Raw genomic sequence first — 24,521 nt, forward strand, 5'->3', positions numbered from 1 at the left:
TTTAAACAAGGAAAGTTTACTGGTCAAAGTTATTTATTAAACAAATAAACAACAATCCCCCCCCCCCCAAAAAAAAATACACATTCACACAGAATTCCACTCTGTAGAGTGAGCAATCATAATGAAGCAGTCTGTTTTATTTTGTGGATTCAACTTCATATTTTTGGCCACCAGATGTCACCAGAGAGGACTGTGTTGAAAAGCTTCGAGTAATGAACCCTTTTTCCATTCAAGCTTCAGTGCTTCAGACAAATTCATTTGGCCATCACTACCTAAGCCTGCTTTAAATTTCTCAATAACTTTATCCCTGACCTGTCTGGTGTGTTCTTTGGACTTCATGGTGTTGTTGCTCCCAATATTCTCTTAGACAACCTCTGAGGCCGTCACAGAGCAGATGTATTTGTACTGACATTAGATTACTCACAGGTGCACTCTGTTTAGTCATTAGCACTCATCAGGCAATGTCTATGGGCAACTGACTGCACTCAGACCAAAGGCGGCTGAATAATTACGCACACCCCACTTTGCAGTTATTTATTTGTAAAAAATGTTTGGAATCATGTATGATTTTCGTTCTCACGTGTACACCACTTTGTATTGGTCTGTCGTGTGGAATTACAATAAAATTGATTCATGTTTGTGGCTGTAATGCGACAAAATGTGGAAAAGTTCAAGGGGGCCGAATACTTTTACAAGCCACTGTATTATCAACATCTGGAGCAAAAAATACACTGAACCACATAATCACTAGTTACCTTAACCAGTTTGATAGGAGATCAACACATTGTCTTTAGGAATCTTGATGAGAGGTGAGAATGATGACCTTCATAAAGAACATCTGTTCTTTTTAGCAAAGTGGAACAGTTAGGCATTTTTAAATTTTAGAAGAAAAAGAGCAAGTAGTAGAAAATGTTAATGCTGCGAGGAAGGATACCTGCAAACTCATGGTCTAGAAAACTCCACACTGTTTTAAAGTGTTAACTAAAATCAACATATATAAATCTATCTATATAGATAGATATAAATGTGTGTGTGTGTGTGTGTGTGAGTGTGAGAGAGAGATGAGGTCTGTAAACAACTTGTTCTTTGTATCCTTTCTGATGATTATGTTCAAAGTATGTTTTTCTTTTGGCTTTCTATCAATAATTCCTTCTTAATTATTATTTTTTCAAACTTTAACTAAACTTATTATTTTGATTTTTTTGGTATTTTTTTCCTCCTTTTAGCACCTTCTGCCAGTACCACAGTAAATAGTTTCTTGATATTTGCTCATTTGGCTGTGAGGTGCAGCAGGGTATGTACTGGCTCCTTCATTTAGATCCAGTCAAACTCTGAGTTCATATTGTGAGCTGCTAACCTCCGTGTTAGCTTGCATGTTATCAGACAGAAGATCTTTAATTTTAAAGTTAACAGCAACATTTTCATCCAAAATTACTTGATGGAAAAATTACACTTTTGTAAGTTTTATGTAGTTTTTATTTTTCTAGTTATACAAGTTAAGATCTAATATTTGAGATAATACAGTTCTGGTCTTTTTCATTTGTCTCTTAGATGGCCTCCAACTAAATGCTCAATCCATAATCCGGCCAAGTTTACCCTCCAAATAACCTCTTGTCTTTATTTTGTATTAAACCTCGAAGGCTTGTTTATCTTTTACATTTTCTGTTTATGATGTTGGTAAGAACAGTGTGTGATATGGTCATGCAGGTTGGACCAACTACACAAAAGCACAGCTCACTATAAAGGAGCATGTTATATTGAACCAATACTCTCCTAGATACATGCACAACTGACTGTAATTATGACAAGTGGAAACAAGCATAGTTCACACGGTTACATTTATTTTTAAATGATTCAAGGTGACATAAAACCTGCATCACCAGTTTCAGGAAGTCTGAAGTCACACACACACACACACACACACACACACACACAATCATTCAGTGCAAAAATATGTGAAACTTTGGCAGTGGACAAATTAGCAAAACAAAACCCCGAAAAAATACAAAAAGAAAAGGGGGGAAAAAAGGACCAATATAAAAAAAACCCCTCTAAAATAAAGTAAAAATTGGACAGTAACAGACTAAAGAGGCTCCTTCATGGAAGGTAAAGTTCAATAAAGCTCAATCATTCCAGGTCAAATGGAGGAAATGTCTAACTTTGCAGCTACAACGAAATGTTTTGGTTTCATTTAAATGTAAAAATGTTAAAATTAAAAGAAGGCAAACAAGTTATATGTGATCAATGGATTCTGACTTTCAGACAGACATTAACTGTCTATAATCCAATGACCTTTTTCCTTTCTTCAGATGTAAAATGTAAATTCAAAATAAAATCTGGACGTGTCTGACAGGTACCTAGTAGATGTTTAGTGTTATTGATTTCTGTCTTTTTATATTTTCAGTGACAAGACTGAAAACAAAGGACAGGAATCACAGTTAAGCTGACATTTTAAACAGGCTGAAGTTCAGCAGGAGGCTGGTATGAATCCCGACTATGTGGTTGTTTATGTTTTCTGTAGATCAAGAAACCAACAACAGCAGCAACAAGAAGCACAGCAGAAACTGACAGACCAACGATCAGTCCAACAGATCCATCCTCTGTGTCTCCTCCTGTCTGACCTGCAGGTGAGAAACAGGTGTGAGGTGTCAGCTGTCAGGTAGGTGATGAGTGAAGAACAGAACAGAATCCATTTCCTCTTCAAACTGCTGTCAGACATTATCTACTGCACTCTGATCACATCACTCAGACCAGCTGCTTTCTACAAAGTCTCATCAACAACATCTTTAGAAACAAACATCAACAACCAGGAAGCAGCTTCACCTCTGATCACACACACACTCAACTCTACTCACTCACCTGGAGGATCAACATGAAGGTAGATGATGCTGATGGGCTTATCATCTAAAATTGCTCTCTTCCGGCGCTTTGCTCCTCTCTGGACGACACGACACTCGTATGTTCCAGTGTCATTAACCGTCACATCCTTCAGAATCAAAGACACGTCTCCATCCTTCATCTGTCTGTCCTGCAGATCCACCCGGTTCTTAAAAGATGGATGCTGTTGTTCTGGGTTGAGCCTCTTATCCCGAAACAAAAGCACATATTTCTCTCCCAGGTCAGCTCTGCTCCACTCCACAATAATAATAACGTTGTTGTCTGGAGCTCGACATGGCAGAGTTACGTTCCTCTGTCCAGACTGAGCTGGGATGATTCTCTGGTCTGAAAGAAACCACAAAGAGCAGCGGTTAAAGGTCAAAGTCCAACTGTTCACAGCCACCAATCAGAGTGAAAGTCACTTGTGTCAAACCTCATTTTCACTGACACTGCTTTAAAAGTATGTTCTACTGGATAAGTGTTTCACTTTGTTGCCTAGCTGCAATAAATAAGGAGCTAATTTTGAACTGAGACCACTGTAGTAAAGTGTTTGTAAAACTGGACTTCTCAGAAATGCTTAAAGCACACGATCACAAAGGTTCCACAGTTCCTGCAGCTTCCACAGAACAAAAACATGTGCTGATAATAAGTGAACATAATGTGTGAGAGAAAGCAGCCTCTCATTATAAGACACTGTGAGTCTCTGCATGCTGCCTTTATGGAGCTACAGCTGTTTGTATACACTGAACAAAAAGCTTTGTAGCTGCATACTGACTCCTGACACTACAACACATCACATTGACACACACATAAAGCCTCATTTATGTGTGTGTCTGCTTAAATGTTTCTGTTTGGACAGCAGGGAGAGACGGGTTCTCACTCAGATGTCCTCCTGTGCAGTCCTCCAAAATCCTGACTGTGCATTAGTGGAAGTGGATGACACAGGAATCTGTGACTGCAGAGACACTTTTCATTGTTCTTCACACTTGTTTTTACTTCAGCTCTTTTTATGTTAGATCTGCTCTTTTCCCTCCGGTTGGCTGATGAACCAACAACAACACACGCAGGAACGACCCACAGACCGGTTGTATCACATCTGACAGCAGAGCTCTCTGCATGCATGCAGACAGTCCCTGAACAGTGGATGCACCACCTCTGCTGGACTGTAAACTCCTCTTTAAACTTGTTCTTCTCAGTGGGTGGAGTTTGTGTTAACATCACACAGACTCCACCCAGCCTCATGCTGCAGTAGGTAGAGGTACAGGTCACAGCTGTAGCTGTAGTTGGTACCTAGAGTGGCACCTTCAGATGCCACCAATTTGCTGCAGCAGTTGCCTCTATTTGGAGGTGATGCCACGATCTGCTGAGCAGAAAGTCGTGCTCTGTTTTTAATTGTTTTTCAGGAAATTGCTGTTAGATTGGGGGGTTTTTTATTTCTCTTTTTGTCCAGCAAAATCAGAATGTCAACACTGCAGTTAACTTTAAAAATGCCTCGTACCTCTCACAACTTAAGAAGCAAGCACCTGGGCAAGTCAGTGCACTCATTTATTAATCTACTGATCTGTGTCTCTGATCGTGAACATGTTTCATGAATATTAACATAAATATACACACAGCAGGAAATATTTCTGCTTTACCTGCATTGTTTTGTTTTTTTCTGGACAGATAAATATGTGTTTATTCTGTTTCTAACTGGAAAGCTTTTGCATCCTTTGAAGTATTTAGTAAAGGAGTATTGTGCTGGCTATTTTCCATTTTTCAGGAAGCTACAGCCTCTCCATTTAAAACTATTCTACATCCATGCATGTACATGTTCCTGTGTGTCATGTCTAATTATTTGAGAAAGAACAAAACCTGATCATCTAAACAAGTTTGTTCTTTGAAGTTTCAGTTTGTCTTCAGTTCTCTTGCAATAAATATGTTTTAGTTGAAAAGAAATAACTAAATAAATCAATAACACACAGATCACATGAAATATAATTGTTCTACTTTTACTTGAAAAAGACAGAATGGTTGGCTGCATGACGTTTCATTATCAAAACTGATTTTTCACTCTGTGCAACGTTATCTGCTATACCAAGGATTACACACGACATAATTTCCTTTAGGATTCATAAAGTTTTCTGATTCTCTCCAGTATCATGTCAGTGATTATCAGCTTTCTTTGTTAACTCTTTCTGCTTCAGCCTCAGTGTGCGCTCACAAAAAAGTGGCTGGTTCCCATGTTTCACTCTTCTTTCTTAGAAACCGGAACTATTGACAATCACTTTCTCCAACTGGAGACATTGTCAGAACGACAGGTGATAACATTTTATAAAGAATATAACAATAAAAAGCATTATTATTATGGCTACTGTTTGGCTCTTTTAAGGATATTATTAAGGTAAATATATTAATTTATATTCCTTCAGCAGATAATCAGCGTCACACAAAGTGCTTATGCCAAAGAAAGTCAGAGAAAATAGAGATTTTTGTTCAGAAAGTTACCATGGCGATTAAAAGAGCCACCTTCATGAAACTAAAAACCGACTCCAGTTAACTTGCCAACTTCTTAATCTTGCTTCATAGTTACATCCTTCTCTACAAAACATACCATACTATGTGAGTGTGCAACAGACAGTTTCTGAGTGCTGACTTGAGCTTGTGCTATCCTTTTTTTGGTATCACAGTTGATTCACACCTTCAGGCCAGTGGACACTTTCATTGATGAGGATGTACACATCCTGGACAGGGAGGAACGCTGATTTGAGCGCGGAGTCAAGGAGGCCATTTACGTGAAAAGGGAAAGACCATCTCTGAATCGAGGAGGGGGCCTAAGGGTACAACTGTCACCATCTTACAATGCTGTGATTGCAGCCATTCCCCAAATGGCCATGAATGTTACTCATGACCATTGACCATTGGTCTCTGATCACTGGCTATGACAATTGCATATTAATGTTTAAGAAAGTGACCTCCCAGCCCATTGTTCATTAGTGGGCTGGTTTCTGTGATTGTACAAATGTACTGTTTATAAGATTGGAGAAACCTGCAGTCAGCTGAGACTGAAGAAGTCACTTGGATGAGTAACAACACGTTTCTCCCAATGGAAACTGCTTGGGATTGTAATCTCACCGTGGAACTCTTTGACACTTATGGATGAATAACTAGCAGAGTAGCCCACTATCCCACAGGGTGATAAACTAGCATGGGGCGTTCATGGAGTCCATGGGCGGGACCTCCGCCGTAGCTCAGGAGCAAAACAAATTGTTTTTTCCTTTCTTTACCGACAACTGCTAATTAATAGTGGTTAGTCTGGGCTGCTTCCACCCCAGATTTAAGATTAAGATTACAAATTTTAAACTTTCACTAATGTTTACGAGCACCGCTGCCATCTTGGATCGTGAACTCGGGCTTCTTTCACTTTCTAAAGCTGAACGTGATCATGAAATTTCGCACAGAAAAAATAAACACGCTTACAAACCATCATTCCTTCTGTTTATCTCTGTGGGGGTTTCTTTTAGTTTCCAAAAGTTAAATCTCACCTGCTGAGACAAACACGAAGACGCCGACCAACAGTGAAATGGAGCAAAGCGGAGCAAATGTTCGAGGAGCCATTTCCGTATTTAGCTTCCAAGCTAATACGGAAAGGTGGGTTCTCCAGGTGATGAAGTCATGTGACTTACGTCATTTTTAGTCACATGACTCAGGTACGACCCAATAAACAGTACAAGCGCTAAGACCCAAGTTACACAGTGGGCCACTAACGACCAGCTAACCACGGATCATCAGGCAAAAATCCCCATAGGTTGTGAGGAGCTCCTGCAGGTTGATGGCAGTAACGGGGGAAATGGCTGCTACAGTGGGAGTCACACTGGCTGTTCAGCGACCCCGTGGCAATCACCTGTTGCTAGGGAAAAAATCCCAAGTAACAATTTTCCGACAGGATTACAAAATTCTCCCAGTAATTATTTTGGTTGCTAGCATACTGCTGCAGCTGTGTTTGAAAGTACGTAATGGATTAGTGGACAAACACCGTTTCTCCCCGATCTGTAACGAACATGAAACATGACAGGAGGAGAAAATAGAGTTTCTTAAAAGTTGGACTTACTTAAACACATTAGGTGTAGCGCTGAGGCACAACATTTACCTTTGGTTTGTGGGTCACTTTTTTAGAATTTCATTAAATCCATTAATAAATGAAAAATTACTAACAAATTTGCCCCAAGAGGATTTCTGAACTAGTTCTTATCACAGCGATTTAGGTTAAAGTGGTTATTTAGTTATTAACTTGATGCTGACAAACATCAGTCAGACAGGTTTAATTGACAGTCAGACACACTTGTATATTTCTGTTTGGGACATGCAGATGGATGTAAGCATTATTTTTGGAACATGTTACTGTAATAACAGTATATTACAGTAAAATAGTAATGTAATGGGTTTCTACTTTTTTGCACTGTTTTATTTTGTGTTCTCAGTAGGATTGGGATTTGTGTTAGTGTGTGGGACTGTAGCCCCATCTTTATTTTAACTGGTAATTATATGAAAATGCGTTTCAGCTCACATGACAGAGTAACACCTATCTTACAAATAGTGTAACAAATTAGTTTCTCCAGTGAGTAATTAAGTAACATTACTGCATTAATATCCCCACTAATGGAGATTCTGAAAAGAATAAGCAGAAGAGACTAGATGGATGGATGCATGGATGGATGAATGCCCTCTTATTGGGCATTTGAAACAGAGCAGCATATTTCTGCCTGTCTCCACAACATGTACTTAGCACACAGTGATATAGTAGCACTAACATCTCCAGATCTATAAGTTTGCCTGCTGCTTTAAAAAGTAAACTGGAGATTTCCTGCTGACCCACCTTAGCAACTTTAAGTTTCCTGGTAATTAAAAGTTACTAAGAAACTTTGGAACACTGTACTATAATTAACATATGTGATGACATCAGCCACACATGGGTAAAATCATTTAATCACTTCATTAGTGTGGTTTGCAGTTATTTCAGTAATATAATTCAGTAATGTCTGTACTTAAATCTAACAGTGACATTATGAAGGGCAACCATAATAGCATTGTGTGGTTTTTCTAAAATGTTTCTGTTATATTAATATGTTTCTCTTTCTTTGAGTTACCTGGTTTGGGGAGGTGGCTGTTTCCTGTCTGAGCAAAAGGCGTGGCCAAGTGCTGATGACTTTGAAACCACAATGCCTGCTCAGCAGCACCAATCAAGTGCTTGTCATAAACTCTTTTTTAGGTTTTAGTTGTGTTTTTTGTGCTTGTTTTGTATTGGAGTTTGTTTTTGTTTTGTTTTGTTTATTGTGTGTAAATGGTTTGGGCAAACCACTATAAAGGTTACCCTGCTGTCTCTTTGTATTTAGGTCAGTGTTTGAGTGAAGTTGCATCTACTTTGCTTAGTTACATTTCCAGAAATTACTTTTCAAGTAGAGTTATATTTAGTTTACCTCTTTCGGCCCACTACTTTGTCTTTCTGAATGCTTTTTGTTTTTTTTGTTTGTTTGTTTTTTTGGGGGCGGGAGTAAAATAAAAAAGACATTTGAAGACATTTTTCCTGTGTCCTCTGTGCCTCTATGTCACGTTTGATTTTCTCAGTGCACAATGATCAATGTGACTGAAAAGAGACTAAATAGAAATTGATTACACAGCTGGAGAAAATTGGGTGGTGGAAGACTTACAGACAAGACAGTCTAAGTTATTTATGTATGTATTTAATTATTTACTTTTGTTGATATTATGATGACAATAGCAGTTGTAATCATTTATACACTTTTTTGTATAAGACATGCAGAGAGAAAGGGTGAGATGGAGGCAGATGTGATGACCCCTAAAGGGAATAGCTGTAAGCTCACTTTTACAGTAATGCAAATACAATTTAAAGGATGATGTTTTGTGGTATTAATGTCACTGAATATAAAGAAAATTATTTGTTTATTTCTCTTTGCCATGAAACGACACCTACTCTTGGAAACCGCCTCCAGGTGACAAACCCAGTGAACAGCTAGGGCACACCATTAGTTGCTCAGTGTGTGGAAAAAGAATCAGATTTCCCAATAATTTCATGGTGGGGTTTGGTTTGTGGTCTGGCTACAGAGCAAAGGTGCAGCAGCACGTTCTGGACTTAGGGTAGGTTGTCACAGATGGCAAGCAATCCAAGCACACCTTCGCTACTTTAGTAGCTGCCAGGGCCAGAGCTGATGCAACCTTTAACTATTTGTCAAATGTACAGACTCAATATCTGGTTTAAAAACACAGGGACTTACATGTAGGGTAAAAATTTCCAGTTTATCAAATCACACCAAACAGTCCTTACCTTTAAATCTAAGCTCTCTTCTTCCTCTCCCGTCCTCTTTCTTATCTTCTCCATCTCTAAGTGAAGCTAGCTCTGTCTTTTCTCTCCCTGTGAAATACAGCAGCTCGACCTTTAGCTACAAGACACTGTGAGACAAACTTTTGAAATAATGAGTCTCTTCTGAAAGTATCAGGAGTACAGATATTTGTTTCAAAATGTAGGGAGTAGAAGTAAAAAGTTGTTGAAAAATGAATGCTCAAGTAAAGTACAGATACCTGAAAATTCAAAGTACAGGAACAAAATATTTGTACTTTCTACTTCCTACCTCTGAAAGTAATTGAGTAAAAGCTTAACCACTAAACGCTTTACGTGTTTTTGACATGACATTCATCTGTAACCAGTAAAGTGAAGATTTAATCCTGGTTCAGCTGGACTTACAGATTCATTAACAATCTGTTAATGAATCTGAAGCTCACAGACTTCAGTCGACCTGCTAGATGACCTCTCAAATGTAATTTTAAACACTTACTGTTGTTGTGAGAAATCTCTGAAACCCTCGAACACTCTTCTGATCATCAGTATGGAAATGGAAATATTATCCACTGAGAGCAAATAGAAGAAATAAAGAAAAAAGTGAACAAACAATGATAGTGACCTTGGTTTGGTCAGTGGCTGCACTACAAAGCCACAAACAACAATCAAACCCGTACCTCCCTGTCAGCTGTTTTCTATGACACACCTTAGACCAGTTTGACTTCATAGCATCACCTTAGCAACCACATTCGCTGACTTCTTAAGTGATTGGCTCAGAGCCTGTAGATTTGACAAGCAAATACCACAAACATACCTAAAGTAGCAGAGATCTGACAGTGACAGGAAGTGAATTTGTTTTTCAAACACAGGAGTAATGTGCTGACTTTCCCCTCAACTCTGTCCGTGGATTTAGATGAACTTGGTCTAATAGCAGTAGAAATTATGTATGAATGCTATAATCATAAATTAATAATAATAATGATAAAAGTAAACCAGGTTCATTTTTTAATACTAAACATACACAACATAGAAAAGACTTATGTCGAAGGTTCCCTGACCCCTTGTGAAAGCAGAGCAGCAGAAAGTAACAACTTTTTCCTCTTATACCTTCATCTGTACAAAGTCTCATTACAAAGCAGCTGTTTTTTTGTACTACAAATACTACAAATATTTTTCAGTTAAAAACTGAAATTAAACTATTTTTAATAACTCCAAGTCCAAGAATGATGGATTTTAACTTTTAAAGACTCATATGACCATGTGTGATAGCTGGATGCTCAGAACTAGTTTTAATACATGAAAGTGCCAATTTTAGCTTAATTTCATTAACAGTTTGGTCTCTGTTTCCAATTATTCTGAATACTGACATTTCCTCTAAAAAGATCTGAAGCAATCTATGAAAACAGTTTTGTGGTTGTGGTGAAGTGAGTCACATGAAGAGTGTCACATTTCATTAAGGTCAGATCATGACAGTGATTATCAGCTTTCTTTATTAACTCTTTCAGTTTAACCCCCAGCGTGCGTCATAGTCACATCCCTGTCTACAAATACATTCTGCAGGTTGCTTCTCATGTGTTACTGTTTACACTTAAATAGATTCGATGTTTAAAGGGTTGCAGTGATGTGAAATAATGAGCCTGTTCTGAAAATGTAAGAACTAGAAAGTAAAGATATTTGTTTAAAAATGTAGGAAGTAAAAGTGAAAGGTTGTCAGAAAAAAAAACTACACAAATACAACATAGTACTACATAAGCACGGGTACAGATATCTGAAAATTCTACTTGCACACAGTGACAAAGTACATGTACCAGCCAACAGTAAATCAAATGCTTCACACTAAATCCACATGACATTCATCTGTAACCAGTAAAGTGAAGCTTTAATCCTGGTTCAGATGGATTAACATGAACAATCTGTTAATCCACTGAAGCTCACAGACTTCAGTTATCCTGCCAGATTAGCTAAAAGACTGAAAGACGTCATTTTAAACACTTACTGTTGTTCTGAAGGATCTCTGACATCTTCAAACATTCTTCTCATCATCAGGATGGAAAAAGTATCCACTGAGAGCAAATAGAAAAATAGGAAAGAAAAAGAAAAGAAAATCTTTGAGGACAGTGACCTTGGTTTGGTCTCTGGCCGCACTAAACAGCTACACACAGCAATCTAACCCGTATTTCCCCGTCAGCTGTTTTATATGACACACCTTAGACCTGTTTGACTTCATAGCATCACTAATACAACCAAATTCCTCGACTTCTCAAGTGACAGGATTTGATGCTCTTTATTTGACAAATACCATAAACATACTTAAAGTAGCCCAAATTTATACACAGCTGAGAGGTTTAAATCTGTGTCCTGATTTTTTCAGCATTTTGATTCCTCATAACGGAACGTGCATGATAAAGCCACATAAACGTTTCAGGGCTGAAAATGGAATTTGAGCTGAAACCAAATCAACTCCAAGTGCATGATGGGATATATCATGTTTAAAGAAATTTTACTAATTTAATATCTATGACAAAGACAAACAGAAACACACCCTGTGTGATCTTATGTCTGATAATTCATAGGTGAAAACTTGAAAAAGTGCATTTTGGGAAAATTATGAAGACTCATATCATCATATGAGGTAGCTGGCTGCTCAAAACTAGTTATAATACATGAAAAGTCCCATTTTGACCTTAATTCACTAACATTTCGGTCTCTGTTTCCAATGATTCTCAGCATTGACATTTCCTCTAAAAGGATCTGAAGGAATCTCTAAAAACAGTTTTGTGTTTGTGGTGAAGTGAGTCACATAAAGAGTGTCACATTTCATAAAGGCCTGCTTTAGTTATATTGTGGTCAGATGGGTTCACCAGTCAGTGTTTGTTGTTGGGACAGCTGAAATCTGGGTGTGTCATTTCATATCATGTCAAATGTCCTGCTGTAAAACTACCTTCATCAAGGACTAAATGGTTGAGTGAAAATTAATCAGCAGCTACTCTGATTATGTGAAGATTTTATTCTTTTCCTCTTTATTCTTCTTCCACTGAAACATGTCAGCATGATCAGTTAATGGCAGCAAAACAAATGTGGTAAAACTCAGCAGGAGAGAAGAGAGGAGGAACAAAGTGTGACCAGGAGAGACCAGGTCTGTCTCTGAGCTGGCACTGAGTGAAAAACAGTTTATAGTCAAACAGTAAAAACCTTGAACTAAATACTGAAAATTGAATCTAAGGAGCTTGGAAAGAAAAGCGTCTGGACTTCTTTAAGTTGCTTGAAGACGTTTCACCTCTTATCCGAAAAACTTCTTCAGTTCTAGGGTCAAATGGTGGAGAGTCCCAGATTTAAGCTCTGTGGGAGTGTCCCCCCAAGACAAACGTCTTGAAGCAACTTAAAGAAGTCCAGACGCTTTTCTTTCCAAGCTCCTTAGACTACGATGACCTGGATGACTGAGAACCTTCACAGACATATTGGAAATGAAGAAAATAAGCAAAAACATAGTAAAGGTTGTGAAAAGTAAGGCTATTGAGGGGGCTTCAGCGCCCCCTGGTGGATGAGCAAATATGGCAAATATGTGTGCTTAATTAAAGAAATAAACAAACAGATAAGTGTTTCACTCTCCGATACTCTCTGTGGGGCAGCACAGTGGTTATCACTGATGGTGGAACTGAACCATCAATTCCTTCAAATAGTATTAAATTATTTATTACATGTGCACATTATCATGTTTTTACAGTGACTGATCTGAAGGGTGTGCTATGGAGCTAGTCCAACATGACCAGGTTTTCTTTGTCGCAGGTGATGATCAAACATAACAGCCCAGTTTCAGACAACAGCTACTGACAGTGATGATCAGCCTTCAGCTTTAGCCTCTGTGTGTGCTCTGACATAAAAGTGACCATTTGACATGGTTCACTTTTCTTTTTCAGAAAATCAATGAAAACACAGCCTAACCAATCAAATATATTGTGACAGAAAGAGCTAACAAGGATGTTCAAAGAACATCAATATAATAATAAAATTCAACATCATCAGTGTTATCATAATTTACACTACTATTGTGTATATATTACCTCAGTGTATTGACCAATATCTGCATTTTTTCTATTTTAAGTTTCGTTTTTGCTTTTTTTAATGTCAAGCCCAGAGTTTGTAAACAGTTTTTATCCTTATTGGACAAATTATTTCATCTGTTCAACACTGTTGCTGCAAAAAACAACAAAAAACCCAGCAACTCTGGAGAAAAGCTTGAATTGTGTATATACATATTTTTACGCTTAATGTGTGTTCATCATAAGTTGCCATGATGTTACCATACCAAAGGGACCTTTTACCACTTTAAGCATGACTTAGCTAACCCTTAAATCTAGCGACACAGTTACACTCTTCTATACAACGGTAGCAATATTGTCACTTTCATCTGAGATGGAAAGTTACAAATTTCTACTTTTTCTTATTTCTACTTCAAGTTGGACTTCAATTTTACAGAGTCAGCTCCACCAACACCAGCCTAATAGTCTAAGATGCAGCAGTGTGCATGAACAGTAGGAAACCTTTAATCTTACACTTAGACTGTTGTGGAATTGTGCTAACATCGCGCTGTACTGGTAGTTATTGATAACTGGCAGATTGGTGACCTGTCCAGGGTGTAACCAGCCTTGCTGGGACAGGCTCCAGACTATTCCAGCTAATACAGCATGGACATTCATGACCTCCACCAAAGGTTCAAGGCCATGGTTGGATTTTTTGGTGTTATCAGTGAGTCAATACTGACACCATGGGGTCAAAGTGAAGCATTACATTGGATAATTTTCCACACAAACTTTAGAAAACTGATTTATATTAGAACAGAAAGCTAAAAAGAAAATCACACCATCTGTTGTAATACATCATTACATGTCATTTTAAAGTTTTCAGTTTGTCAAATGCCCTCGAGCACATTTAACCATTAAGTAGTTACGATGGCTCCCTCTCTTTTCCCTTCCTGGTAAAGCAGCTTGCTCCTCTTCAGCTAGTTAGATGCTGCATCCTGCAGGAAGCACTGGGGAGACTGCACTTGCACTTGTTCCTGTGCACTTGCCTCACAAATACAAATGCTATAAATGATACAGCTGAATCAAAGGTATTGAGCCTATTTTGAAAATGTCAGTACAAAGACAGGAAGTGGTCAAATGCTTTTCCACAGCTGTCACAATTCATGAGTTTGAGGTTTATCAGATGCCAAAACCCTTCAGCTCTGTAATAATAAAACTGTTGTGGGTTTTTTGGATGTCAGCTGCTGCTGGTTGGTTTCAAGGTGAGAAAAATTCTCTGGCATCAAACAGACACGTTTACTGCACTGAAGCTGTTATAACCACTGCATGATCCTGCTATTTTTAGTCTGCAGCTGCTGACTGATGTTCGCTGTGCACTAAAGACAGGTGGGTGTCGGTTAGCCACAACAAAACAGCAACAAATCAAATTTTCCACAGGACATATTTTAAAAACCCAGAGACCCACGTGAGAAACACAACTGACACCAAAATTTTATTGATGCTACAGAAATATGACAAAAATATATATATATAGAAAAAAGTTTATATTGTTGATTTTGCACTAAAAGGCTTTTTTTTTAAGCTCAGAAGCATGAGTCATATTAACTAGAAAAAAGACATAAAAATCTCTGCGACGTGCGGATGTCCTCTGGTCTGAGGTGCTGAGACCAGCAGCTGGATGTCAGTGGTTGGACTGGTGGACTACTTCAGTGAAGAGTAGACGACATCTGGCTCTGGTTTAAAGTCTGAACACAAACACACACAGTTCAAACAACAATATTTCCAACAAATGTTCTTAATACGAGTGTAGTTTGGAACAGTTGGGTGTAAAATAGAAATAGTTCCTCTTTTGCATGAAAGAAAACATTTTCCTTTCCAAGCGAGAAGACAATTTGATGTACTGGCTTTAGTCAGGATGTGGTTAGCTCGGCTCTGTCAAAAGCTGGAGATTGAGATCAGCTGTACATCCGGTCGTATCGGTCTGCTGTCTGATTGTCCATAACTGACACTTCCTGTTCTCACTGCTGAATAGACTGCAGGTGGATCACTTTCTCCACAATAAAACACAGAGAAATTACTGCAGTTATAACAACAACAGTACTTTTACATTACCACACTACACATTACAGTTTATGCAGCTGTATGAGATAAATGATAACTTTTTAAAATAACAGCAGGTTTTCGGAGTTTCTTTTTTTTTCTTCACTATTGCAAAACAGGATTTGACGTCAGAGTTGGAAGATGTTTCTATGTAAAAGTAGGTGGATATCTTTTGATCATCCTTTGATACAGACGGGCACATTTTACCACAAACCAAACCTACAACCCGAAAAGGTCCTCACGACATGAACAGCACCATGAGCATGACATGCTGCAGTGAGAGTTTTCATCAGTGTCAGACAACAGTTAATGGGAATAACAGGAAGCAGCTGCTGTGGTTTTAACAACAGAATTTTAAAGAGGCCACAGTTGTTAGCAGGATTGGAAAGAACAATTTATTATCATTTTGAAAATCATAAAGAGACAGACTGTACAGAGCACACACACATCTGAGCCCAACCTGATTTATTGCTTAATTGTGTCACTGAAAGATGGTCTGTGGGCTCCATATAAAGTGTACCTGTGGCTAAATCTGCAACACCAGGCCAAAGGTGGTTGAAAGAAAATGATGCTAAACTGTATTTGAACCAAACAACACTGAGATATACAGTAACATTCATCCAGGGACCTAAACCAGGTTATTATGACTCGGCAACATTAGCTGTGAGAAGTAACTGGATTAAACGCTGACTGGAACAGAACAACTCCTCTAGCAGGATTTTCACGCTCCCAGCAGCTCCTGAAAAATAACCAAAGCAACAATTTACCTTTGTTTTGTGTGACTGGCTGCTGGCGATGTGATATTTGGACGTATGTGATGTCAGTGTTGATGTCATTTCCCATGGTTGCCTCGTGTTCAGCTGCAGTGAATTTTAAATGAAAAAAAAAATGACTAAAACTCTGAAAGAACATTTAATCTAAGAAAGCTGTTTAAAAGAAAAGGAAAAAGAAAAAAACCAACTAACAAAAACACTAAAATTTAGAAGTCTGAGTCTCACCTTCAGGTTTCCTGTGAACACATCGTCTCACCAGCAGAACCAGTAACACCAGTAGAACCACAACACAGACTGATCCAACACATGACAACACAGAGAGAACAGGAGGAGAGAGTGATGGAAGAAGAGTGATGGAAGTGGAATCAGGAGGGGGTGTAGATGTAGGTGGAGGTGTGGATGTAGGTGGAGGTGTGGATGTAGGTGGAGGTGTGGTGGTGTGTTTCCCTAAAACAAAGCAAACACAGTCATTAAGTTGTCGTCACATTGTGAATGTTGAAAGCTGCAGAAACACAGACAGGTGAGTGTGTCACCTGTGACAGTGATCCAGCTGGATGGAGACTCTCCATGACCGCTGATGTCACACTTGTAGAGGCCTTCATCAGACCTGGAAACATGCTGGATGGTCATGTGACCTGTAGGCTGCTTCCTGATGAGGGAGCCATCTTTATAGAAAGCAGCTGGGAGGTTGGAGGGAGTGGTCTTTGTTTTACAGAGCAGAGTGACGTCATCTCCCTCCATCACAGGGAGGACAGGACTCTGCAGGATCACTGATCCACCTCAACACAGAGACAAACTACAGCATTTCATCCATTTACACACAGCTTCATCAACACTAACTCCACACACTCAGCTTACCAGTGACTGTCAGGTTAACCATGTTACTGATGGGACCCTCTCTGGACTCACACCAGTAAACTCCACTGTCTGATGGGATGATGTAGCTAATGTTACAAGAAGAACCAGCTAGTTTTCCCCACCCATCTCCACACTGAGCGCTGTTTCCTATGTTTGTGTTTCTCCTCAGAGTCCATCCAGCAGAGCTGTCGTCCTCCTCACAGCTCAGAGACACAAAGTCTCCTTTAAAGAACTGAGAGCTGCTGGGACTCACAGTCAGACGAGCTGTGAGGGTTAAAATGAAAAACTGATGACCAGTTATACTTTTGTCAAAAACAACAGAATGACGTAAAAGGTGTTTTGTTAAATAAATAATTTCATTCAGTTTTTTATGTGACCTCCATTGTGAACCATGAACCCAATCAGGTCATATCAGTGAGCATTTCTCAGGTTGAAACTGTGACAGAAGAAGGTTACTGACCTTGGTTTGTTGTGCAGCTCAGCAGTGAGATCACAACTAAAGAGAAATGACACTCAGGTTGATTTGAGGTGAACATAAAGACCAACTCCACACAAACAGCTGACAAACACACAAACCCATCTGTGATATATCTGCTCATTTTAGTCTGAAGCCAGTAACATGCTTCAGTAAAGTTCGAGCAACACAAGATTGGAGTGTGTGTAAATTTAAAAAAAAAAAAAAATCTTTTGGAAGATCTCACAAGTATTGATAGAGTTTAGATTCTTCATGACATCAGTTTCTATCTGAAAACCAGTAGTGGGGGCACTGGTTTAGCTCAATGTGTTAGCAGTTGAACACATGGTTTGAAAGCAGCGTCTTCCCCTCTCTTTCTACCTGATTTGCTGTACATCTCTCCTTACTAATATTAATAATAAAAAAACAGCACTGGGCACTGACCTATATTTCAATTAAATATAAAATATCCAATACTTTAAAATAACACAGTAAAGTCATGTGTCCACTGTGCAGCTGTGTTGATATAATGAGTGAGTGATTTGAGCTTTTCACTGCCTGCTGTGTTTCCTCAACTCCTGAGCAAAGATAAAGAGTCAGTTCAGACCTGCAGTTGGTCCTCGTGGTGTTTTGAACTTGAATTCAGCCTGATTTGTTTTTCATGTCTTCTCCTCCATCATCAGTTATCAGGAGAGCAGACAGTCAAAGTACAAGAATTCAAACAAACACAGAGATTCTACTTACAGAGCAGACACAGCACAGATGTTTCCTTCATCGTCCTTCTCACTCATTTGAGCTTTTTTTCATTTCTCTCACTGACACCAAGTAAAGCCCGCCCTCTTCCTCTGAGCACCAGCTTTTCTATTGGTGCAAACACAGAGGTGGGTGATTGTCTTATGATTGTAGTCAAGTATATTACGTTACACAACTATTAAAAAATATAATGGATTGGCTTTTTGTGGAAAAAAAAGCAACCCAAACAAACACTTTAAACCACTTCTGATGAAAAGATAGATTAGAACAAACCTTGATGAGGGAACATATAAAGTCTATTGTGGCCAGTAATCTGAAACATATAAGAAAGCACTGTTTTAAATTAATCGAAATATATCTTATATTTCATTTCATTTCATTTTTTATTTTGCTTCACACATGGTACAGCAGTAATTCATTTCCTATATCTTTGATGTCCCAAAAATTCACACAGATGAAAATAAAAATCTGAAAAAAATGAAAGTAACATCCATGTAGTTACGTCCCCCTCAGTGAGAGAGGCAGATATGAGTTGAAACACAGGAATCAAACCAGGGACGCTGCTGTTATGGAGCTGAACTAGAACCATTCAGACACTGAGGCCCTCTGAACACATTTTAATTACAGCTGTGCAGAGACACACTGATGACTGACTGGAACACTATGATTCACATTTTACATTAACACCATCCTCACACATGGTTTATATATGGCCACTAGAGGGAGATGTTGGACTTTATATACTAGTATGGATACAAGCAGATCATCAGTGATGCTTTCACAGTTTGTTAAAGAGCGAACAAAATCAGCATGCGCAGTTCTAATGAAATGGTTACATTTATATTTACTGTAGATAAAGATTAACTCAGTCCTGTGTTTAGACTGGAGATGAGTGAGACTGTGGAGCTTCCTGTGCTTCCTGATCAACCTGTAAACACTTCTATTTTAAACTAAAGAAGAGCTCATTTATTTCCAGAGTACAGTGAACATATTCAATAAATGCATCGGCTCTGATGTTCAATCTTCTCTCTATCCAGGACCCGTACAAGTCCAGGGTTAGGAAACATCTCTGCTGAGCCCTCACAACCGTTCAAACTGCTGCCTTCAGGATGGTGACACAGAGCACTGTTTACTAAAACCAGCCACCACAGAGACACTTTGCATATCTCAATTTTGTATAATTTAAGAGTTTTTCTAACTCGTGTTTTCTTACTTCTTATCTAAACCAAACCTTTTCACTTTGCATCTTACAAACATTTGTGGGAATGTTTTGAGGAAAACACAAACCAAGTACATGGTAGACATGAAAAGTTAAATTGAGTTTGAACATGTTCACACATTCACACCTGTCAGAGTGAATCATGTCACCTTTTCTAGGAAATCAGTGGGGTGGGGGTGGGGGTGGGGGTGGGGGTTGACTTCAACTGGCTTCAGGCTTTCTGAGGCTCCTGCTCGAAAATGACATGCACAAAATAAATGGAGTATTTCTCTGCAATTAAAAACTCAGTATAAACAGTCTTGGTATCAAAATAAAGCTAACACTTGTGAGACTTCATGAGAGGTATAAATATTACAGCAGACATTACTGTGTTAAAGTAACTGAGCAGGGAACAAGGGAAAAATATGTTTTTTTTCCTTGCCTAAATTTTTTGTTTTTGTATTTTATAGCATTATACCCATTTGAAAACATGCTGTGGTGGACAATAAACTCCAGAAAATCATCACTCAGCATATGGACATTATCTGTGCAAAGACTGATGCTGCTGAAGTTGAACAGAGCAAAGTTACAGAGGTTTTAGTCAAGACAGCCGGGCCTTCTGCAGTTAAGCAGAATCCGTGGGAGTTGAAATGTCTTAGGTATTAAACAGCAGAAATGATTTAACTTATTTTCATGATTCAAATTTTTGTTTTTTAAATATTTTTTTGAAGAATTACCCCCACACATGCATAATGAGACGTGTTTTTGTACAGTGAAATCAGTCCGTGTGATTTTCAGTTTTTTTGTGCAGCAACTTCGGCTTCTTCTGGGCTATTTTCATCATCGACCCTCCTTTTAATCATTTGAGCCAATAGAATCACAGTAACATCACTGCATTAAGGTTAATCCTGCCAATCACAAATTGCAAGGCAGAAACATACATGGAGCAGATGCATGACGCTGGTCATCGTCCAATGAAATCTGTTGTGAAAACAGATGAACACTTAAGAATTAAGAATAATTTAAAAAACGCACAATTAGCACATGTAAGACTTTATTAACAGTGACACAAACAAACTTATATTTATCACCAATACTTAAGTGAAGTAAAAAAAGACCAAAGTGCCTCCTTCATGGAAGGAAAATAACTATTTACACTAAAGCTTCACCAATCAGAGGAAACATTGATCTGACTCTAATATTTTCTCTCTTTGGTTTCAAATCGCTGCAGTAAAACTTTGTATATCTCACCCAGAAGTATTCAATTAACGGATGCTGAACACTATCAGGCAGATTCATTATTGCTATCAGCCACAGTAACCTCCCCCACATTCAGACAGTCACATACAGTGTTGATGTTGTCTGCTGCTCGTGTCTGTGATTATTCTGTAACAGTTTGTCTTTGGGAGCCAAAACACTCAAACTCTACTGGCTGTTACAAGGAAACTATTTGTAACTCACATTTGAGTTGGCTTTTTTTTTTTCAAGAGCAGAAGAAATGTCTGTCATCTAAATCCTTACAGCATAATTAGACTAATGTGAAGTTGCATGAAATTCAGTGTTTGATGCCTCCTTGCTGGATGTTCAGGATCATTAACGTCAGCCTGTACCCACATCATCTGTCTGCCCCTCAATGTTCAATGACAACAGTGAGAAGATAGAGCAGGTCGACTCTGACATCAGATCCTGCTCCAGAACAGCTGAAAAATAACTCTAATAGCTTTCCAAGTCTTTTTTTGTGTAAAGTTTTCTGATTAAAGGCAAAAATATTACAAATGTCTCAGCTTTTACAGATTTTAGATATTTCACTATAGTTTTGGAAGAAGGAGACATTTTAAATAAGAGACACAGATCATATGAGGACAAAATGAATATGAATGGAGTAAAAATGGCTCCAGAGCTGGGACATAACCAAAGCCAAGTTGGCCTGATCCAGTTTAAATCTGTGATCCTTTCAGTTTTAGATCCGTGCAGCTCTGCGAGTGAACTCGGACATGGTTTGTTGAACTGTTACAGAGTAACAACATCCTCAGGCGCTCTAGTTCTGAGTCGACCCACTGAGACATGTTAAGGTGATTTTCTTCTGTTTAGACTCTCAACCTTTGAAATACTGTTTGACATCATTTAATGAGTGAATCTTGTTCTGCAATCTGTCATTTCAACCTCATCTTCTTTTTCAGTTCAATGAAACTGACCGTCTGACAGCTGCATCACTGTCCACAGTTATAAACATGGACACTAACCTGTAACTGGAGTTTAAACCAGCTTCTTCTCATTATTTTGCTCCTTTAAGCTCTTTGACAGCAACTTTATGAAGGAGAAAATGACACCGAGTGTCATTCAGCCAAAGAGAAACTGGTCTGTTGAGTCTGTTAACCCAGAAACTGACTCAGAGTTAAAATAAACTTGAAGGGAAAATCTGAGTCTCCCTCATCACTGTTTAAACAAACTTAGAGATGTAACCCAACCCTTATTCCTGGAACAGGGCCCACGTGTTCTTCCTATGCCAATAATAAATACATAAATAAATAAACACCAGCAACAGGCAGCAGAGGAAACAGAGCCAGACTGTGTTCTCTGTGTGTGAGAGAAAGGTGCGAGGCGTCAGCTGGAACTACCAAACTCTGCAGTTACATGAAACTGATTTCAATCTGTGTTTTTTTCATAATGCTGTAATGACACTGACTGCTGAGTTAGTCATGTGATTGGCAGAAGAGCTTCGAGACTGAGAGGTGGTGTCAGTACTGTACCATGGGAAAAACCTTAGTTTGGTCTATTTGTTTTTTGTGCCAATCCTCTTTCTCAGTTTGCTGTTGGTGCTAGGCACGTTCCTGATTCTTAGTAATGCCAAGATCACTGAGATCTTGCAGTTTCTTGGTTATCTGGGCCTCAATTATAGTTAAATGCTAGCAGAGTACATGGTTAGCTCTGGTGGGGGATTGATGGATGGAGAAGTTAATGTGACTGCCACTTTGTTTTATACGTGTGGTGCTAACTAATCCAGTATAATCAAATCAAATTCTCAACATGCTTGATGTCTGCCAGAAGTTCAGCATCACCAGCTTCTATGTAGTGTAGATCCTCTCTGTTTCTACACTAATATCAGCAGCAGGAGAATCACTCACACCAGGAGGCTTCTGTGAGCCGTGAGTCTGTTGTTGTTTTCGTCTTCTGTGGATGAAAAAAACAACTCCAAGAAGAAGCATTGACGAATTGAAAAGTAAAAGGGCAGCGATCAGTCCAATATGTCTAAACCTCTCTCGTCCTCCTGGTGGTCCTGCAGGTGAGAAACAGGCGTGAGTGTCAGCTGTCAGGTGGGTGATCACAGACACACTGAACTCTAATGACTCACCTGAAGGGTCAGAGACACTCAGTTTGATGATGCAGATGGGCTCAGTCTCCAAAATGGCTCTCTTCCTGCGGTTTGTCCCTCTAATGAAAACACGACACTGGTATGTTCCGGTGTCGTTAATCGTCACATACTTCAGGATGAGAGACACGTCTCCATCCTTCATCTGTCTGTCCTTCAGAGCCACCCGCTGCTTAAAAGATGGATGCTGGCTGTCTGTATCAAACTGCTCATCCCGGTAAAAAAGGACATGCTTATTCTTGAGGTCAGGTCTGCTCCACTCCACCACTATGACGGATTTGTTTTGAGTTCGACACGACAGAATGGCACTTTGTCCAGATACAGCTGGGATGTTTATCACAACTGAAAGAGAGGAAACAACAGCAGCTGGTTAGTGTGAGGAGCTACAGTGAGACCACTGAGCTCTGCTGAACACACACGGTTTATTTTACATCACTGGAAATGAGTTAGTGATCAGTGGTGAAATATACGTGTGTGTCTTACTATAAAAATATTAACAACATTTCTTACATTTCAGAAAATACTACACCCACTAATAAAAGCATTTCTTAACATTAGTGAAAAAATATGTTGTTGCTTTTTTTTTCTTTTTTTAATGGATTGTTTATTGAACGCTGAGAATTTATTTAATTTTATTTAATTGACATTTATGAGTTGTAATTTGTATCACATTTGCTACATCTGACATTTATTTTGGCTTAAAATTGTGTTTTGCAATTTATTTATGTTTTTATGGGGGAAAATCTTGAGGAATGAATCATGTAAAAGTCTCAAAACCCCACAAAAAGGGGTTAAACTTACCTACGATAAACATGTACCTTCTTATGTTATATGTTATTATTATAATTGCAATTATTATTTTGCACCGTGTCGCACAGGTCAAGAAAGCAGCTGCACATCCAAAATATCTCAGAAATGCCACAAATACAAAATCCATGACAAAAACACAAAACAAAAATAACCATAAAACAAAAACATGAAAACATTTAGGCTTATCTTTCTTAGCTCTCCCCCATCATCTAGAAATAATTGAATTAAATACTCAGGTCTCGATGCTCATGGCAGTCAGAATAAGTCATTAAAAAAAAGCTACTCCTGAAACTTCAACACATCGCACTGACACACCTGGACACATACAGTGACAAGTCCTAACAGACTCCATCCAGCATCGTGTCACCTTCACACACACACAGACAAGCCGAATCGATATGAAAATAATTATTAATATGCCAAAAAGACCGAAGCATTTAAAAAGCAAAAAGAAACAGAGCTAAATCTCACCTGTAGAGTCAACAACAACGAGGCCGACAAACAGCAAAGTGGAGCAGAGCGACGCAGTTACAGCAGACATTTCTGATGGATTTCAATAACATAACCCAAGTTCAATAAAACCTGACTGCATTACTCTTCACTGACTGAAATCCAACCATCCAATGGAGTCATGTCACAGCTGTGCAATGGGTGTGTTAATAACAGAGCAGACTTTATCGCACCTGAGTTTTTAACGGTTTCAGTTCCTGAATAATTTTCACATGTGACTTATCTCCATATTTAACTGCAGCCTCCAAGAAACAAGCTGTGTTGGAGCCACGGAGAGCAAATCTTTTGTTTGTTATGGAGCACCAGGGAGGAGTCTCTGTGTACATCTGATTACAGAGGGAAAGAATGAACCAGTGGAAACGCCCACATAAACGCGTACAGACAAGCTACATACCACCGCAGTGAGGGTGTGAATGCAAATGACTGAGGTGGTTTTCTTCTTTATACTGAGCCAGATAAAGT

At 38.8% G+C, this 24,521-nt stretch overlaps 2 protein-coding genes across 6 annotated transcripts; both read right to left on the minus strand.

Annotated features, from left to right (window-relative positions):
- Positions 1 to 2,093: 2,093 nt before the first annotated feature.
- Positions 2,094 to 9,876, minus strand: LOC102080215 (programmed cell death 1 ligand 1). Of its 2 annotated transcripts, none has more exons than XM_025905337.1 (3): positions 6,402 to 6,898; positions 2,860 to 3,222; positions 2,094 to 2,621 (listed from the first exon to the last, which is right to left on the minus strand). In XM_025905337.1, exons 1-3 carry the CDS (start codon positions 6,472 to 6,474, stop codon positions 2,452 to 2,454), a joined length of 606 nt encoding a protein of 201 aa, XP_025761122.1. In that variant the 5' UTR covers positions 6,475 to 6,898; the 3' UTR covers positions 2,094 to 2,451. The 2 variants fall into 2 exon arrangements, 1 of the variants encoding a protein (XP_025761122.1); XR_003218861.1 differs by lacking the exons at positions 2,094 to 2,621; positions 6,402 to 6,898 and adding exons at positions 9,200 to 9,286; positions 9,708 to 9,876 and having other exon boundaries at positions 3,065 to 3,222.
- Positions 9,877 to 19,569: 9,693 nt separating this feature from the next.
- LOC109199422 (uncharacterized) lies at positions 19,570 to 24,302 on the minus strand. 4 transcript variants are annotated; one of them, XM_019354767.1, is made up of 4 exons: positions 24,021 to 24,302; positions 22,495 to 23,081; positions 20,311 to 20,350; positions 19,570 to 19,619 (listed from the first exon to the last, which is right to left on the minus strand). In XM_019354767.1, coding segments are annotated over exons 1-4 (699 nt in total). In that variant the 5' UTR covers positions 24,091 to 24,302; the 3' UTR covers positions 19,570 to 19,617. The 4 variants fall into 4 exon arrangements, with proteins under 4 accessions (XP_019210312.1, XP_019210313.1, XP_019210314.1 ...); XM_019354769.1 differs by lacking the exon at positions 19,570 to 19,619 and having other exon boundaries at positions 20,184 to 20,350; positions 22,495 to 22,646; positions 22,722 to 23,081; XM_019354768.1 differs by lacking the exon at positions 20,311 to 20,350 and having other exon boundaries at positions 19,572 to 19,619.
- Between the last annotated feature and the right edge of the window lie 219 nt (positions 24,303 to 24,521).

Source organism: Oreochromis niloticus, linkage group LG3 (genome assembly GCF_001858045.2).
Source record: "Oreochromis niloticus isolate F11D_XX linkage group LG3, O_niloticus_UMD_NMBU, whole genome shotgun sequence".
Lineage (NCBI taxonomy): Eukaryota > Metazoa > Chordata > Actinopteri > Cichliformes > Cichlidae > Oreochromis > Oreochromis niloticus.

Coding starts and splice junctions, on each gene's coding strand:
- LOC102080215 (XM_025905337.1), bottom strand. CDS start 6,474: ATGGCTCCTCGAACATTTGCTCCGCTTTGCTCCATTTCACTGTTGGTC. Junction 3,223..6,401: donor CTTCGTGTTTGTCTCAGCAG/GTGAGATTTAAC, acceptor GGTTTCTTTCAG/ACCAGAGAATCATCCCAGCT. Junction 2,622..2,859: donor CCTTCATGTTGATCCTCCAG/GTGAGTGAGTAG, acceptor TCTCACCTGCAG/GTCAGACAGGAGGAGACACA.
- LOC109199422 (XM_019354766.1), bottom strand. CDS start 24,090: ATGTCTGCTGTAACTGCGTCGCTCTGCTCCACTTTGCTGTTTGTCGGC. Junction 23,082..24,020: donor CGTTGTTGTTGACTCTACAG/GTGAGATTTAGC, acceptor CCTCTCTTTCAG/TTGTGATAAACATCCCAGCT. Junction 20,351..22,494: donor GCTCACAGAAGCCTCCTGGT/GTGAGTGATTCT, acceptor TTTTCACAACAG/ATTTCATTGGACGATGACCA.